The sequence below is a fragment of the Macaca nemestrina genome, chromosome 16 (genome assembly GCF_043159975.1).
Source record: "Macaca nemestrina isolate mMacNem1 chromosome 16, mMacNem.hap1, whole genome shotgun sequence".
NCBI lineage: Eukaryota > Metazoa > Chordata > Mammalia > Primates > Cercopithecidae > Macaca > Macaca nemestrina.
In genome coordinates this window covers 82,337,326-82,356,916 of record NC_092140.1, presented here as the reverse complement: position 1 = coordinate 82,356,916, position 19,591 = coordinate 82,337,326, and the positions used below count along the sequence as shown (strand labels likewise).

The 19,591-nt window shown below is 35.9% G+C and overlaps 1 protein-coding gene across 7 annotated transcripts in view; it reads right to left on the bottom strand.

Annotated features, from left to right (window-relative positions):
• LOC105491702 (TSC22 domain family member 1) overlaps positions 1–19,591 on the bottom strand; it is a 145,184-nt gene that overhangs the window by 90,423 nt on the left and 35,170 nt on the right. For 2 of the 7 annotated variants that reach the window (XM_011758289.3, XM_011758286.3), the window contains one exon: positions 17,431–17,587. The exons of 2 other annotated variants lie outside the window; for them this stretch is intronic. In XM_011758289.3, coding sequence (XP_011756591.2) covers positions 17,431–17,587 — 157 coding nt within the window. Of the gene's footprint in view, positions 1–14,771; positions 16,554–17,430; positions 17,601–19,591 lie in introns of those variants that run through there. 3 more of the 7 variants (XM_071081352.1, XM_011758290.2, XM_011758287.2) reach the window with 2 other exon arrangements.

The window sequence follows — 19,591 nt, the reverse complement described above, 5'->3', positions numbered from 1 at the left end:
GACAAGCCACAGACTAGGAGAAAATATTTGTCAAACACATTATCTGATAAAGAACCAGTATGTAAAATATACCAAGAACTCTTAACACACAATAAAAAAACCAAATCTTAAAAAAGGGCAAAAAATGTGAGCAGACATATCACCAAAGATAATAGAGAGGAAGAAAAAAAAAAAAATGAAGTGGAACTCAACACCCTATATCCCTAGAGAAATGCTAATTAAAACAACGGATAGTACAACACCCTTATTAGACAGGCTACAATCACTGACAATACCAAATGCTGCTAAGAATGTGGAACAAACGAATTCACATTCATTGCTGGTGGAAACGCAAAAACAGTACAGTCGCGTTGAGACAGTTTGCAATCTCTTACAGAGCTAAGCATAGGCTTACTACATGACTCAGCAATTGCACACATAGGTATTTTCCCAAATGAGTTGAAAACAAGTCCACATAAAAACCTGCACAGAATGTCTGCAGCAGCTTTATTCAGAACTGCCAAAAACAGCAAGCAACCAAGCTGTCCTTCATTAGGTGATGGATAAACTGTGGTAGGTATATACAATAATAAGAAATGAGCTCCCAAGTCACAAAAAGACAAGAAAAAAACTTTCATATTGCTAAGTGAAAGCCAGTCTGAAAAGGCTACACACTGCATGACTCCAACACTATGACATTCCAGGAAAGGCAAAACTAGAGATAGTAAGATCTGTGGCTGCCAGAACCTGGGGTGGGGAGGTAAGAGTATGTAGCACACAGAAAAGGATTTTGCAACAGGGACGACCTTGATGACAGAGTATTCACAGTGGTATCAGAAGCAACAGCCAGAATGGAACAGATTGAAAAGTAAATTAAATTTGAGAAATTATAACAATATAAGTAGACAACTCTTGATAATGAAAGTGAACAGAGATTGCAGAAGTTAGGGGGTGTGGAAAAGCTCAAGATGGTTTCCTTTTCTTAAGATGATGTATGAAAGCACAGACACTCATGAAAATGAGCTAGTAGAGAAAAAAATTTGCTAATAGAAGGAAAGAGAAAATACCAAAAGCAACAAATCTTTAACAAAATACAAGAGATAGACCCATCCTCTAGAGAACAATGAGAAAAAGCCTTTGAAAAAAGAAGTATGGGGATAGAAGCATCTTAATACTTCCAGTGCATGAAATACTATATATTATAAAAGATGCATGAAACTTAGTAGATCCTCAATAGAGATTAAATGAATTGTATTATTTAAATAACTATAATGGTTTAGAAAACTCATAGAAAAACATACTTTTAAGTGGTGGGACTCAAACTAAATTGAAGGCAAATTCAGACATTGAAAAATTCATACTACTTCCAGTTTCAAGTTCAACTAGTGAAGTTGTCACTCCTATCGACAAAATAGAAAACAAAAACAAAAAAAAAAAAAAACAACCTGAACTGGAATCAATAGCTTCTCTTAGATCCATCAGAGAACTGAGATCACAGGACAATCTGCTGCCTCCTCCAAAACTAAAGAAACAAGCATTGGGAGGCCGAGACGGGCGGATCACAAGGTCAGGAGATCGAGACCATCCTGGCTAACACGGCGAAACCCCGTCTCTACTAAAAACACAAAAAATTAGCCGGGCGAGGTGGCGGCGCCTGTGGTCCCAGCTACTCGGGAGGCTGAGGCAGGAGAATGGCGTGAACCCGGGAGGCGGAGCTTGCAGTGAGCTGAGATCTGGCCACTGCACTCTAGCCTGGGCGACAGAGCGAGACTCCGTCTCAAAAAAAAAAAAAAAAAAAAAAAGAAGCAAATACAGAAAATCACAGCTTACCAGAAGCAGCAACTATTGCGGAAGCCAACAACTGGAAGAAAAACTTAAAGGATAACAGATCAATTAAGAGAATCTAAATATGGACTAGTTTGACAGATGGAAACTCCTAGCAAACCAGCCTTAAGGGGCTCCCCACACTTGCATGATTTTTTGTTTGTTTGTTTGAGATGGAGTTTCGCTCTTGTCACCCAGGCTGGAGTACAGTGGCGCGATCTCAGCTTACTGTAACCTCCGCTTTCCAGATTCAAGCAATTCTCCTGCCTCGGCCTCCTGAGTATTAATAGCACCCGCCATAACGCCCAGCTGATTTTTGTATTTTTTTAGTAGATATGAGGTTTCACCATGTTGGCTAGGCTGGTCTCGAATCCCTGACGTCAAGTGATCCACCTGCCTAGGCCTCCCAAAGTGCTGGGATTACAGACATGAGCCACCGTGCCCAGCTACTTCCATGATTTTTAATTCCAAAAGCCCCATCAGGTTAAAGAAAAGAGAAAAAAAATCCTTGTGCTTCTGGAAGGAGAAAGAAAAACAGGAAAAAGTAACCATATTCAAATATTCCCAGAACATTCTGTTGTCCTTAACAAAGGACTGACCTTAAGGAAAATTATTTTACCAGAGGCTAACCAACAACAGGTATATCAAAGCCTGACCAAGTGGGTAGGGAAAATATCCAACTAGGGTTCTTTCTCTAGCTTTCTTGTTTCACCTACAGTGGGTTAAAAAGGTGAGAAGCATTTGTGAAGGTGAAAGCCCAGGGGCACTGTCCCACAAAAAACCTGAGGCCTAATCACAGGACTACAGGCTACTCTCCCCGCCCCACAACACATATCTTACTACAATCAACAGATCTCCTGTAAAATAGGAAATCACAACTGAAAGAATGGTAAGGCTCAGGCTCTATTTAAAAAGGGGTCTCATGCCTGTAATCATAGCACTTTGGGAGACCAAGGCAGGAGGATCACTTGAGCCCAGAATTCAAGACCAGCCTGGCAACACAGTGAGACCACACCTCTATAAAAATAAAAAGATAAATTAGCCAAGCATGGAGGCGCCTGCCTGTAGGCCCATCTTCTCAAGAGCCTGAGGCAGGAGGATCAGTTGAGCCCAGGAGTTGAAGGCTGCAGTAAGCCATGACTGTGCCACTGCACTGCAGCCTGGGTAACAGCAAGACCCTGTCTCTCAAAAAGTAAAAATAAAAGGGAGTCTGTAGGGAAACCCAAATACCACAGAGTAGATAAAATCAAGGACACTATAGGAAATTTTAGCCTCTGACATCAACAGCAAATAAACACAGATTGACCCCTAGCCAGATCAACATGAAACTTCATACTCAAGGCCTACTGATCTTAGTTCCTTTTACCCAATACATCATATTTAGCTTTCAACAAAAAAAACAAAACATAGCCAGGCTCAGTGGCTCACACCTGTAATCCCAGCATTTTGGCAGGCTAAGGTGAGCAGACCGCCTTGATCTCAGGAGTTCGAACCCAATCTGCAGAACATGGCAAAAACCCGTCTCTACAAAAATACAAAAATTAGCCAGGTGTTGGTGGCTTGCGCCTGCAGTCCCAGCTCCTTAGGAGGTTGAGGCTGGAGAATCACTTGAGACCGGGAAGTGGAGGTTGCAGTTAGCTGAGACTGCACCACTGCACTCCAGCCTGGATAACAGTGAGACCCTGCCTCAAAAACAAACAAACGAACAAACAAAAAACACCATTAGACATGCTAAAAGGTTAGGAAAAATAAAAGTCTGAGGATCCAAAGCAAGTGTCAGAATCAGATTCAGATATGGCAGATATTTTGCAATTATAAGGCCAACAATTGCAAATAACTTACTAACATGCTAAGGGCTCTAGTGGAAAAAGTAGACAACACGTTAAGAACGGATGGGTAATATAAGCAGAGAGATGAAAATTCTGAGGATCAAAAGGAAATGCTAGAAATAAAAAACACAGCAACAGAAAAAAGAATGCATGTTACCAGATCATCTGCACATGGCCTAAGAATCAGTGAGCTCAAAGATATGTCAATAAAAACTTCCAAAACTGAAAAGCAAAGAAAAAAAAAAGGAATAAAATATCCTAAGACTGTAGGACAATTTTAAAAGGTAAAATGTATGCATAATAGGAATCCAATACAGAAAAGAGAGAAGGAAACAGAATACAGATGCTCCTCCACTTAAGTCCCAATAAGTCCATCCTGAGTGAAAATTCTGTCAGTCAAAAAGGCAAGCGGACTGGAAGCTGAGGCTTGCTGCTGCCCAGCATAGCAAGAGAAGTATTGTTTCTACTGAATGCATATTGCTTTTGCACCATCGTAAAGCTGAAAAATCATTAAAATCGTAATCGAAGAAATAATGGCTGAAAATTTTCCAACATTTATGACAGACACCAAATCACAGATGCAGAAAGTTTGGAGAACATGAAGTAAGATAAATACCAAAAATCTACACTTAGGCATGTCATATTCAATCTGCAGAAAATCAAAGACAATGAAAAAATACTTAAGACACAGATGGTAGTTAAGAGAAACCTTACCTATTGAGGAACAAGGATAAGAATTACATCAGACATTTCTTCAGAAACCATGAAAGCAAGAGATTGAAGTGAAATATTTAGTGCTGAAAGAAAAAACTATCAACCTACAATTCTGCATGCAGAAAAATTCTTAAAAATTATAACAGAAAAAAGACTTTCTCAGATAAAAATAATTTGTCACTACTAGACTTGTCTTGAAAAAAATGTTAAAAGTTCTTCCGAAAGAAGGATAATATAGGTTACAAATCTACACAAAGAAAGGAAAGCATTAAAGAATAAAAGATAAAAACAAAACATTTATTTTAAAAAATCCTAACTGATCTAACATGTTTGTTCAATATAATGACAGCAACAATATATTGAATAATTATAGTTTATGGAAAGGCAAAATAAAAAACAGCATTTTATAAGAAATGGGAAAAATAATTGGGAATACTATGTTATAAGGTACCAGCACTGCCCATAAAACAGTTTTAATGTTAACTGAAGGTGGATTAGTCGTAAATGTACACTGCCAACTCTAGGGCAATAACTAAAACAAAAATTTTTTAAGTATAATTGATATGCTAAGAGCAGACAGAAAATGGAATTATTTAAAATGTTCAATTAGTAATAGAGAAGGCAGAAAAAGAGTGGAAGGCAAAATAAAGTTTTTTAAAAAGAACAAGAGCAATGAACGGAAAAGCTGCGAACCTAGACCAGATAATTAATCCAACTAAATCAATAATCATTTTAAATGTGACAGCTTAAATATACCAATTAAGACAGAGACTTTCAAAGTGGATTTAAAAAAACAAGACCCAACTGTACACTATATGTTGTCTACAAGAAACTCACTTTAAATATAAAAACACATAGAGGTTAAAAGTAAAAGGATAGGGACAGATATACTATGCTAACACTAATCAAAACAGTTGGAATAGCTGCATTAATTTTAAAGCAGATCTCAGAAGAAGGAAAATTATCAACGATAAAGAAAGGGCATTTCATCATGATAAAGGGGCCAATACTCCAAGAAGATATAACCATTCTTAATATGTATGTGCCTAGCAATAGAGCATCAAAATATGAGGCAAAAACTGAAAGAAATGTAAGGAGGACCAGTCAAATCCACTATCGTAGTTAAAGACTTAAACAACCCTCAATCAGGAATTGACAGATCCAGAAGGCAGAAAATCGGTAAAGACATAATTGAATTAAACAGCACCATCAATTAACAGGAGCTAACTGGCATCTACAGGCTACTTCATCCAACAACAAACAAAATACACATTCCTCTCAAGCTCACATAAACGTTCACCAAAACAGACCACATTCTGGGCAATAAAAACATAACAAATGTAAAAGAATATAAAACTAAAAATCAATAACACATATCAAATATTTACAGATAGTTGCAAACCCACAAAATACTTAGAAATTTAAAAACACTTCTAAATATAACATGGGTCAAAGAAGCCTCAAATTGTTTTTGTTTCAAACTAAATGAAAATAAAAATAGTTTATCAAAATTTTTGGAATGCAGCAGAAACCGTGCAAGAGGGAAATTTATAACACTTAATGCATATAAAAGAAGACTAAAAACCAATAATCTAGGAAAACTGAGACAGAAGAGCAATATAAATCTAAAGCAAACAGAAAAAAAAAATTAGATCAGAAATCAATGAAACTGAAAACATGGTAATGCAGAAAAATCAACAAAATCAAAATCTAGTTCTTTAATAAATAAAACTGATAAACTTAGGGCCAGGCTAGCCAATAAAAGACACCAAAAAATACTACCACAAATCAAAGAGGGGCCATGACTTCTGATCCCATGGGCATTAAAAGAATAATAAGTGTTATGAGCAGTTCTGTCTCCACAAATCTGGTAAGTTAAATGAAATGGGCAAATTCCTTGAATAATACAACCTATCAAAACTCACGGGAAGAAACAGATAAACTGAATAGGCCCATATCTATTAAAGAAATTGAATCAATCATTAATAACTTTCCCATGTAGAGTTCTACCAGGTATCTGATGATATGATACCAATTCTCTATAATCTCTTTAGAAAGCAGAGACAGTAAACAATTCCTAGCTCATTCTGTGAGGCCTTTGTAACAGAACTAGACAAAGATAATACTAGAAAGGAAAATTACAGACCAACCTCTCATTAACATTGATGCAACAATCCTTGACAAAATACGAATCAAATTCAACAATGTATTAAAAAAATTCTACACCATGACCAAGTGAGATTTTTCCATATATACAAGGCTGGTTTGACATTCAAAAGTCGGTTTATAAAATCTACCACATCAGTAGGCTAAAGAAAGATCATGTGATCCTATCAATGAATGCAGAAAAAGCATATGACAAAAATCCAACATCCATTCACAAAAACTCTGAGCAAACTCGGAAGAGAGGGAAACTCCCTCAACCTGATAAGAGTATCAACAACAAAAAAAAACCTACAGTGAACATCTCACTTACTGTTGAGAAATGTCTTTCTTGTTGGTGAAAAAGGATGCTTTCCCCTAATATTGGGAATAAGACAAGGATGTCTCCTCTCACCACCCCAATTCAACATTATACTGGGAAGTCCTAGCTAGTGCAATAAGCAAACAGAATGAAAAGTATGCAGACTGAAAAGGAACAAATAAAACTTGTTTGCAGATGATATGATTGTGTATGTTGAAAACCCCTAGGAATCAAGGAAAAGATTCCTGCAACTAACAACTAACAGCAAGGCTGAAGAATATAAGGTTAATATACAAGTCAATTGCTTTCCCATACACCAGCAATGAACAATTGGAATTTGAAATTAAAATGCCATTTACATTAACACCAAGAAATTAAACACTTTGGTATAAATCTAACAAAACAGGATCTCATATAAGGTCTATATAAGGAAAAAGCTAAAAAATGCTAATCAAAAAATCAAAGATCTGAAAAAATGGAGAGATGTTCCATGTTTATAGATAGGAATACTCAATAATGCTAAGATGCCAATTCTTCCCAACTTGATCTTTAGATTAAGTGCAATCCCAGCCAAAATCCTGGCACGGTGGACACAGGCAAACTGATTTGAAAGTCTACATGGAAAAGCAAAAGGTCCAGAATGGCCAACACAATATTCAAGAACCAAGTCAGAGGATTTACACTCTCCAGACTTCAAGACTTACTAAAAAGCTTCAGTATTCAACACAGCATGATATTGGCAAAAGAAAAGATTAGTGGAATGGAATAAAGAGTCCAGATTTAGAACCACATATAGTCAACTGATCTTTGAAAAGAGAGCAAAGGCAATTCATGGAGAAAGAACAGTCTTCTACGAATGGTGCTGGAACAACTGGACATCACACGTCCCTCATCCCCTCAAAAATCAATGTAAACACAAACCTTACTCCTTTCACAAAACCTGAGAACAAGTCATAGATCTAAATGTAAACCACAAAACTTAAAAAAAAAAAAAAAAAATCTGTAGAATATAAAACAGGGGAAAGTCTAGGTGGCCTTAAACTTTTAGATACACCACCAAAATCCTGCCCCAGTAAAGGCAGACTTTATTAAAATTTCAACTCTGCAAAAGACAGTATTAACAGAATGAGAAGACAAGCCACAGATTGGGAGAAAACATTTACCAAACACCTGATAAAGGGCTGGTATCCAAAATACATCAAGAACTCTTAAAACTCAAAAAAAGAAAACAAACAACTTATTTTTAAAATGAGTAAATAATGTAAGCAGACACTTAGCAGATTGAGTTGAAAGTGTATGAGAAGATGTTCAACATCATATATCATTAGGGAATTGCAAAATAAAACAATGAGATACCACTACACACCTATTAGAGTAGCTACAATCACATGATAATATCAAACGCTGGTGAGAATGTGGAGCAACAGAAATCACATTCATTGCTGATGGGAATGCAAAATGGAAAAGCCACTTTGGAAGACAGTTTGACAGTCTCTGTACTGCAAAGCTAAGCATTAACTTACCATATGATCCAGCGATCACACAAATAAGGGAGCAAAGGACATTTCTAGGTCAAACTATTCTGTATGATACTAATGGTGAATACATGACATGTATTTGACAGAACCCATAGAACTGCATGACAGAAAGCATGAACCCCAATGTAAACTATGGACTTTAATTAATAATTGATCAATAATGGTTCATCAATTATAACAAATGTAACACACTAACAAAAGATGGTAACAGGGGAAACTGGGAGGGAGGAGGAGGTAAATGTGAACTCTCTATACTTACTGGTCAATTATTCCATAAATGTAAAACTGCCCTTTTTTAAAAAAGTCTATTAAAAAATACTAAAATAACCCTTTAATTCAGACCCTGAGGTTCTGTATGAAATTCTCCTGATAATATGCAAATGCATGATCAATGGTGTAATAGATCAACAGATCTGCCTTTGAATGCCATCTTCACTGCTTATTGATTATATGTCCTTGGCCAGGTCTTGTAACCTCTGAGCTTCAACATTTTTATGTGTAAAATGAAAAAATTATCACCTTTCTCACAGGTTAACTAAATTAAATTAGGTAAATATACGTGAAGCACCTAGCAAAGGTACACTGAGTAGGTATGTAAATGTTTGTTCTTTTCTTATCTTCCCCCAAATTCTTTCTAACTGAGGCAAGACAGGATATATCCTAACTCAATCAGTGTTTCTCAAATCGGGGTACCTATACCCTTAGATATACATGCAACCATTAAATAAATAAAACACCTCATGTCTTCCAGGAGTTCAAGATTTGAGGGATGAAAGATAAATATTTTAAATGGTAATTAAAAGCACTACTAAAATAATGTTGCTATAGCAGAATGTTTATACTGTATTTCAATATGCAATACAAGAATGTGCCTCAATTAGAACTTAGGCCATATTCTCAAACTTCCAGGACTACTTCTTCACCATCTTCTGCCATTTGATATATTTCCCACACTTTTCCACTAATTTTAATTATGTTACTAAACTCAAGTTTATTTTCTTCTCAATACCAGTCATATGACAAGTGTCTCCAACAAGCCTGGTTATCTTTAAATCAGTAAATACAACCTGAAAAATAACATTTTATACTTACACAACTTAATATACAATTTAAAGTCAGAATTAAGAAAGTAAACCGAAAATAACTTAAATTGAGACTGTACTTTTCCATGATTTCCCAAGGTTGTGGCTATAACATTGAGTCAATTCCTTTGATAAGCTGTGCAAAATACACATACTTTGCATATACAGACTATTAGCCTAATTTTTAGAAACAAAATACTTTTTCATATCACTATAATTTCTCTGCCTAGGAGAATCTCAACATGCATAAAATCAAGCACTTTACTGGATAAATATTTAAGGAGAAAGTGGTATGAGTATTCCAGGCCAAAGGTAACAGAAGGTCATGTGTTATAATAGCCCAGACAGAGCACATCTGTAATGTGCTGGTTTGGTGTCACACACTTACAGAAACTGCAGTACGCTCACAGATCTACAAAAAATTTTTTTTTTTTTTTTTTTTTTTTCTGAGACGGAGTCTTGCTCGAGACGTACTCGCCCAGGCTAGAGTACAGTGGCACGATTTCAGCTGACTGCAAGCTCCGCCTCCCGGGTTCTCACCATTCTCCGGCCTCTGCCTCCCTAGTATCTGGGACTACAGGCGGCCGCCACTACACCCGGCTGGGTTTTTTTTATTTTTAGTAGAGACGGGGTTTTACCGTGTTAGCCAGGATGGTCTCAATCTCCTGATCTGTCATCTGCCTGCCTCAGCCTCCCAAAGCGCTAGGATTACAGGTGCGAGCCACTGTACCCAGCCCATCTACAAAATCTTTAAGGATCTCAAAAGCATGCTACATGAATAAGAGGTAAGAATATGGGGATACTTAATATGTAGAAGACTTGGGCTTGGAATTGATGGAAAAGTAATAGCTATCTTGAAGGCTGTCACATTTGAAAGGGATCAGACTTGCTCTGTCGTCCCAAACTAGGATCAACAAGCAGCAGCAAGTAGTAAAGTGGTACATCTGGTAGTGAAGAGACTTGAGTACTACAATTTGTTTAAAAATAGTATATTAGAAATGTATGTGGTATTTCTGGATACTAATTATCTTGTATGTAAAATAAAGGTGCTAAGCTAGGTAATTCTAAAGTAATTTTCAAGTAAAAATGGTATGGGAGGGGGGGCTAGGCGTAGTGGTTCACTTGAGGGCATGATTAGCCAGGCATGATGGCTGATGCCTGTAATCCCAGTACTTTGGGAGGCTGAGGCAGATGGATCACTTGAGGTCAGGAGTTGGAGACCAGCCTGGCCAACATGGTGAAACCTCATCTCTACTAAAAGTACAAAAAATTAGCTGGGTGTGGTGGTCCATGCCTATAATCCCAGCTACTCATGAGGCTGAGGCAAGAGAACCACTTGAACCCAGGAGGCAGATGTTGCAGTGAGTCGAGATCATGCCACTGCACTCCAGCTTAGGCGAGAGTAAGACTCCATATCAAATTAAAAAAAAAAAAAAAAAAAAAGGCATGGAAGCAAATTCTGAATCAACTTCTTAGCAAAGAGTGTCCCTTCCCAGCACTTTGGGAGGCCGAGGCGGGTGGATCACCTGAGGTCAAGAGTTCAAGACCAGCCTGGCCACCATGGTGAAACCCGGTCTCTACAAAAATAGAAAAATCAGCCAAGCATGATGGCAGGTGCCTGTAATCCCAGGTACTCAGGAGGCTGAGGTGGGAGAATCACTTGAACCCAGAAGGCGGTGGCTGCAGCAAGCTGAGATTGCGCCACTGCACTCCAGCCTGGGCAACAGAGCAAGACTGTCTCCAAAAAAACAAACAAACAAAAACAGTATCCTGAATGTACATGGAATCAGCTATGAAATGCTAAGTTCTATAACAAAGAACTTAGCAAAGATAATGGTGGCATATTGATTCACATTATCACTTTTTCTACATCAAAGTAAAATGGAATAAATAGCAAATTATTTTAATAAAGGCCAGGCCAGGAGCAGTAACCCATGCCTGTAATCTCAACATTTTAGGAGACTGAGGAGGGAGGATCACTTCTCAGCCTGGGCAACATAAACTCCAACTCTGCAAAAAGATACCAAAAATAGCTGGGTACAGTGGTGCATACCTATGGTCCCAGCTTGAGAGGCTGAGGTAGGAGGATCACCAGAACCTGGGGAGGTTGAGGCTGCAGTGAGCCATGATCGAGCCACTACACTCCAGCCTGGGCAACAAAATAAGACCCCGTCTCAAGGGGGAAAAAAAAAAAAAAAAAAAAAGGCAGACATGGCAGTGCATGCCTATAGCAGAGAAGGCTGAGGCAACAGGATCACTTGAGGCTAAGAGTTCCAGGCTCCAGTGAACTACAGTGGTGCTACTGCACTCCAACCTAGGTGACACTGTGAGACCTTGTCTCAATAAAAAAATAAATAAATAAAAAAAGCCAAAAATGTCCACTAGCGGTTTTTTTTTTTTTTTTTTTTTTGAGACGGAGTCTCGCTCTGCCACCCAGGCTGGAGTGCAGTGGCCAGATCTCAGCTCACTGCAAGCTCCGCCTCCCGGGTTCCCGCCATTCTCCTGCCTCAGCCTCCCGAGTAGCTGGGACTCCAGGCGTCCGCCACCTCGCCCGGCTAGTTTTTTGTATTTTTTTAGTAGAGACGGGGTTTCACCGTGTCAGCCAGGATGGTCTCGATCTCCTGAGCTCGTGATCCGCCCGTCTCGGCCTCCCAAAGTGCTGGGATTACAGGCTTGAGCCACCGCGCCCGGCCTAGCAGTTGTTTTTTAAGAACTCAAAAACATGATGAAGGATTATTGCATTTTTCGATGTTATCCTCTATTGAGTAAATTACACTAGTAATTTAATTGTAGCGGGAAAAGTCCTATTTTCCTACCTTGTCCATATTCAATATTGCATTTTGCTTCGTTTCTAGATATACTGATTATTCTAACATAACCCTTTGAACCTACTTATTCCCTAGAGAATAATAGTATATCACTTTCTCCTGTCAATTATTTTATATACCAGGCAACAATGTTATTTCTTGATCCTCAGGACAAGATTTCTGAGTTACAGTGTTGAGTAAACGTTTACAGAATTCCTTAATTTCTCAAACCAAAATAAAAGTTACTAAGTTGAGCAATTGTTTTCTAAGTTCTAGGTATTATTTAATAGAAACGGGCAAAAAGAGACCGTACTTTCCTTTTGCTTTGCCAAAACCTGCAAAAACTTTTGCCAAAAATATTCCAGGCAATAATCTCATGAAATATGTACTCAACTTACCAAAGTACAATATTTTTATAGTGCTCAAGCTTGAGAAATTAAATATGAGTCATAAATACTAAGAGAGCAGGGGTAAGAAATGCCTTGGAATATAGGAGGCTACATATACAAACAGTACAATGTCTGTGGACATGTTTCTAAATGCACTCCAAAAACATACAAAAACAAATTTGTGGTTTATCAATTTCTCTTCTCTGAGAGTTTTAAGAAAAATCACTTTCCTAATTCTACATCTGTCTGAAAACCCATGGATACCTGTTGTTTACATTATAATTCAAATATTAAACATATTTTGAATATTTTTCTACCTATGCCATACCTTACCTCTTGAGCAAAGATCCCTTTGATCATAATGCCTGAAAACTCCAGTGAATACTTCAAAGTTCACTAACATTTTTACTGAAGTAATCTTAATTACCTTAGATGTATACATTAGTGGAAAAATCACTCCAGAATACCTAAGTACTTAATTTTGAAACAATCTTTCACATTTCAGGACTAAAGTACTATGAAATATTATTGTTAAAGGGAAACAAAAATACCTGGATAAAAATAAAGCAAAAAATTGCTTAGGACATCTAAGCACTGACATTTGTCAGACTACTTCAACATGGCAAAGAAAATAAGATCTGTGTACATATTTACAATAACCTATAAAGTCAGGATTTTGCAGTCACACTGCTTGTCATGTTTACTTTTTTTTAACAGAAGCTACAAAAAAAAACTTTGTTTCCTTACTAAAGAACAATCAAAACAGATTTTTATACTAATCTAGTCAGTGATGGTTAAACCATAAGCCTATGTTCCTACACCTTGAAAATACAATGGTAAGCCAAATTCAACAATCTGTAATATTTTTATTTTGAAGGTTACTGATGATGTAGAGAAGAGTCTATGTTTTAAAAATTATTTTTAAAAACTCATGTCACCATTATCTTTGCAATATTTTTCAGGTTTCTAATACAGGGTGTATTTTAACTTCCATGCCTACCCTACCCTTTCATACACATATAGGAAAAGTTATAGATTTCTTTTATATTCAAATAAAATACAGCCTTTCATTGACATATACTGTGTCTGTAAACCTTTTAAAAGCTTTAATTCTGAAAACAAAATTTTGTCCACAGAATCTTTACATTTTTTTCCAAACTTACCAGGTTAATAAAGCCAAGAATGTTAGCTTCCTTTCTTTCCCCCACCCCCAATACAACAGCTATTCTAAATCATAACTGCCTTTTAGAAATTTGATTTTTTTCAGAGTATAATTTCTTTTGGGAGCCAAATTATTACATTTTAATCCACCAACTGTCACTAATTCAATCTTTATTTCTTGCCTAGGACCCCATCTTAACGTTATTTTTAATTTTGGGGGTCTACTTCTTCAGTAACTTTTCTTCAACTCTGAAAGGAAATCCTCTAGCTTCTAAGCAAATCCTGCATAGAAAAGGTAAATTGTTCCTGTGGCTTCAATTAAGTTAAATTATGTAGCTATAAAAACAAGAATCAATGAAACTAAATATTACCCTTTCCATGCTGTCTTGATAAGATTTAAAAACAAGAGACTATGAGATCAAGATTTCTCCTTCTACAATTATTTGTGCAAGCAGAACACTAAAATACAAAACATTTTTCACTTCAACAGTTCTTATGAATTGCATAGTCCCTAATCAGCCATTATTTTCAAATGTTCTTCTGGGTAAAGGAACTGTTTTTGGATGCTATTCTATAAGAGTTATATTTTGATCAATCTAGCATCAAAAGACTTGGCCAAATTACTCTTGATATTTACAGTATCAACTCAAGAGAGTTTTAATGGTTTGCAAAATTGATGTACAAAAATTGCATCTAAAAAAATCCAATTCTGGAAACAAAGGTAAGATGATGCTAATCAGGAAAATGCAAAAACATACAAAACAAATCACCTATTTCATACATTCACTGGTGACCCCCACGAAGAATCACTTTAACAGTTCAAAAAAGTTTTTTCTGGGGAAAAAAAAAATGTAACATACAGAAAGGTAGAATATATATTCAGAAATACTTAGAGAAAGACACTTAAAATTAAAATACATTTAAAAATACTGTTGCAGTTTTCAGTTTCTACTCCTGAAACAGAAATAAGCCATTATCAGTAAGTGCATTTTTTTCATGGAGAAAATATTTATTAGATTTTAAATTATCACATAATACAGATATTACACAATTAGTCATTCTAGAAAAAAGTTTATATTAATATTCATAAAGTAAACACTGAAAAATATAGGACTTCATTTTGTGACATAAAATATAAAAAAATTCAAAGGTAAATTCACCAAAAGTTTAAATAAACAAATCAGTTCACAATAATATACAAAAAGTTTCACTTTTAAATAAATAGCTTGTAGTGGCATGAGGTGACTAGTAATGCACTTACATTTCTTTTTGCATATTTTAAGGAACAGAGCTAAAATTCAATCAAAGCATGAGATTAAGAGATTAAATCACTTTTCATCTTCAAAGCTGAAACAAGAAGCTTATAATCTCACAGGCCACACAAAGTGGTTTGTACTTTGGTTCAAAGAATTCAACTAACTTAATTTCCAAGCAAATCTCATTTTTAGTTCCTTCAGTTCTTCCTAAAATGATTAACAGTTGTTTTTAAATTTATATGTGTTTGTAAACCAATTGTCTTATTAACATTTACTAAAAACAAGTCAGGAGTAAAAAGCTGTAATCATTTATGGGAATTCAAAGCTCTCTGGGGAAATTTCAGTTCAAATTGATCCTTTAAACTTACTTTTAAGTACTATACTTACAAAAATTTATTTATAATGATAAAAAAATACAGAGAGCCAAGAAAGACTAAGTGCAGGTTATACTTTAGCAAACGTGGCTTCTAAAACTTTTGAGATTTCCTAAAACATTTTAGCTGCTTCCATATTAATAACTCTAGAATATCTGTTCTTAAAATGTATAACAAATTTAACAAACTGGCAGCATTATGTGACTTTAAAAATTTTCTTTAATAGCTTTTGACTGACCAGTTAATAGATACCAAAGAAAGAGAGAAACAGAAACATTTGATAACTACTTCAATCAATTAATTGATGGCTTGGATAAATAACTATTTTGCAACACTTATTCCTTCACACCTACAGGCTTATTCTAATACTAAGTGCCTCTATTCTGTAAACTACTGTTTTGTGTATTATTCAAACTTTAGTATGCCTTTAGTGTGAAAAAAAATACCTCAAGTTTAACAGGTAGCTATTACTTTAGAGGACAGACCAAGCTACTTCCATCTCAAGAGATATTTCTTCTACTTCTCTGTTAGAAACGTTGATTTGACAATTATAATAAGGCTCAAGACCACCAAAGATGAGCTAAAAGAGTATATCCTAATATTAAAAGCAGTTTTCAAATAATTAAGAAGTTCACCCTTTATTTACTAGTTACTTTCAGTGTCAAGCAACAAAAACAACCATTTCATTAAGTTTTCTGGACTTCCTCTACTACTTAAAAAAAGTTTGCCTACTTCGTTAAGGTGATTTTCAATCCCACAAATCTTTTAAATGAAACAGATACAGAGAGCTGCTTTTAAAAGAAAGGAGTCTCTCAAGCTTCCTCTATTTCAGTCTTCTGAATAGAAAGAAATATTTTCATGGCCATGTAAAATTCCAATCTGAAAAGATTATTTCATTATTTGAGCCTTTCCATTTTCAGACCAAAAGTAAACCAGAGTAATTCTTAAAAGTTTATAAATGACAAGATCAGGTGGCTGGCTCATCCTTGTGTCTTCTAGACATATTGCATGGATCCATTCACCACTGCCTTCCAAACTGCAGGTGCTGGCATGTGTGACAGATATCATCCATGAAGGCTCTGCTAGAAGAATTCCTTTTGCTGAAGAAGTATGATGTTTTACCAGTTGAAAGAAATCTGGGCAATTAGAGAACAAATAAACCAGTCTCCCATTATCAAGATACCTGGAGTCACAGAAGGAATCCACCAAGGAAAAATGAAAACTTGCCAAAAGGTAACAAGTTCACATTCTACCCATTATAGGTGATAAGAACTTCCTGGAATCAAATCCTACCCTTGGCATCAAAGAAACTAAGAGAAAACCATCTTAATGCCATGGGTGAAATCTAGGAAAGGGTTCTTTTACCACAAATATTTATTCCTAGGGACTAAAAAATGACTTTTGAGTATATTAAACATAGCTTTCAGGGATATTGTATCCTGAAACTTACATTCATTCATACTTATCTTTTATTAAAGAATGAAGCCTAGAATTGACAGTAAAACCGTAATAGTACTATCATTGCATCTTTTAAAAGATCTAATATGAAGTCCTAACATTTGAGGTAGGAAGAAGACCAAAAGGTTCTCACTAACAGGGTAGGATAACACCTGGACATCTGACTGTATAAATTAGACTTCAAATGTCCAGTTTGCCCAAAGATGAAATACAGAACCTTTTAAATTACTGGAATATAAAGAGCACTTAGAAGTCCACTAATACCATAAAGGCCAAAATGGGTAGATATTCCCTTTTTAAAATTCCTGTGGACTACATAGGCATTCGTCAAATCATGTGCCCCAAATCATCCACTGCTTTAATTATCTGGAGAGAAAATTAAATTTTAGGTCTCATTTTTGAATGAGTACTAGTTAGCATTCTTAGAAAAACAAACAGATTGCAGTCCCACCTGGTTCTTAAATGAACCCAAGGAGTTTACCATAGAATTAAATGGGCAATGGAAGGACACTCCAATCTATAAATTAACCCAAGTAAATAATGGAAAGCACCCACTTGTTTATTATCCTTTCCCACTCTCTCCAGAAGCTGGATATTCTGTCTCCAAGGGTTCAGTGGAGAAAGTGGACCCCTGACGTCAAAAGCTCTCCGTGGTCTTGGCTGTATCTGTGGTTCTAGGATCACTCCTTGCACCTCTGGTAGGAGAGAAGCACTGAAATAGAGAGCTGAATATAGATTTAAGAAAAAATTCTTATTAAGAAATTACATTCTCTGGTCATTTGAGTTTGTAATGGCTTATCCTCAGGATAAAAAGAGCTACCTTTGGGCATACTTTCTTTAGTGCCTTCTTCATTTGAATTTTAGAAGTCTGTCACCACAAATGATTAATTCCTCAGTAACTATTAAGAAAGGACCTGTATTGGTCTAAGCCATAACACACTCTGTGATAAACCACTCAACTTTGAGTGGAAGACCAAATCAAAAATGATAAATTATGACTGGAAACAAGATCATAGTTGTCTTTAAGGGACAGGGAAAAGGCACGCAACCTCAGATATATCAAAGGAGGAGTCCCAGTTAATTCTTCTGTCAAAGAAAAGAAGATGGACTGAAAAGTAGAAACAGAAAAAAATCAAGCATATTAACAGGAATACTACTAAACTTTGGGAAAGTCTAAGAAGCTGAATTTCTTCTCTGAGTTCAAGTCTTCATTAACTTAAAGAATTAATCACACTATAGGCCCGTATTACAGCAATACAAAGCTAAGCCTGTATTTTATCAAAGCTTATGACTACTGTCACTGAAAAGATTTATTCTTCAAGCACTCAGCTTTAAAACTGGGAAGGCAGAATAGTGAATATAGGTAATACAGACTCAAAATCTTTTTTAAAATGCATAATCATTTTCTTTTGGGTCAAGAAGAACCAGGAATAATCATTAATGGCTATAACATAGAAATTAAGGCAGTAAGATATACCCAAATTACAGATGATGGCAAAGATACTAGAAAATAGTTAGCTTTATTATAGGAATAAGGTAAATAAGAGAAGGAAGTTCAAAGCACATAGCATCTGATCAAGGAAAAGCTGAAAGGAGAACAAGATAGGCAGATACATATTTAAAGTTACAGGGACTGCAGGATAAATTTTAACAGTGTTGCCTTTGGAAAACAGATCAATTATGCTTTGTGGTACAGAGTAATACATCCCTATTAAATTTCAGATCTTATTCTAAATATAATGGTGCTGCATATCCTTGTTCTATGAAATACAGTCAGTCACAGTATCCTATTTCTGGCACATGTTATATTTTGGGATAAAGTTTCTATAAAATGCTATCAAGTAATCTCCCTCTCATACCAACTGTTTATCACAAGGGTTCCTTACCTGTTAGTGGAACGAGGATTGTGTTCTCTTGTTCTCTATCAATCAACCAACAAAGGTTATAGTCTCAGCACTAAGAATGTAGCAACCAACCAAAGTTAGTGTTTTTAATGCCTTCACTTCCTCCTGGCTCTGCCAGCCAGTTTGGAAATGTATCAAAAGCTGAAAAGGAATGGTTATTCCATTACCTAACAACATTCAGACTAAGTATTTTTAAAAGCTTAAAGATGAAAAGAATGAGCTAACCCTTCTGCAGAGGAACATACCCAATTCTGTACAAATGAGAAATGAAGACAGTTTGACCTAAGTAAAGAAAATCTATTAATTTAACCATCAAATCTGCAATTACCAAATATTAAAGAAAAGAAAAAAGAAATTGGAAAGAAGGTGAAACTGCCACCTAACAAGAGGTATCAAATAATTATGAAAGTACTTTATGCACCTAAGTGGCAGCTATTGTTTCAATTTAAGTTTCCAATAGATTTTAAGTCCAAAAGTCTTTTAGTATTTAAAAGAGTGTATTCTTTAGATCAGTAGGCTTTAAAAAGTATTTTACAGTATAATCACAATGAGGAGTATATGACGGATGGTAAGAAGAAAGGAATACAAATTAAAAAAGGATCTGAATACTGAATCTTAATAAATGCAATCTAATTAAGTGGTTTCAAGAGCCTAAAAAACTCCCGAGTAGATTAACAAAGCATTCCACAGCTGGAGTTGTTAAGGAGTGGCACTTTAACAGATGAAAAAGGCTTAAAATCAGTACATTGGAGCTATCTACATACATTTTCACTGTACCTATATGGTGCAAATAGGTGCTACAGAAGTGCTTT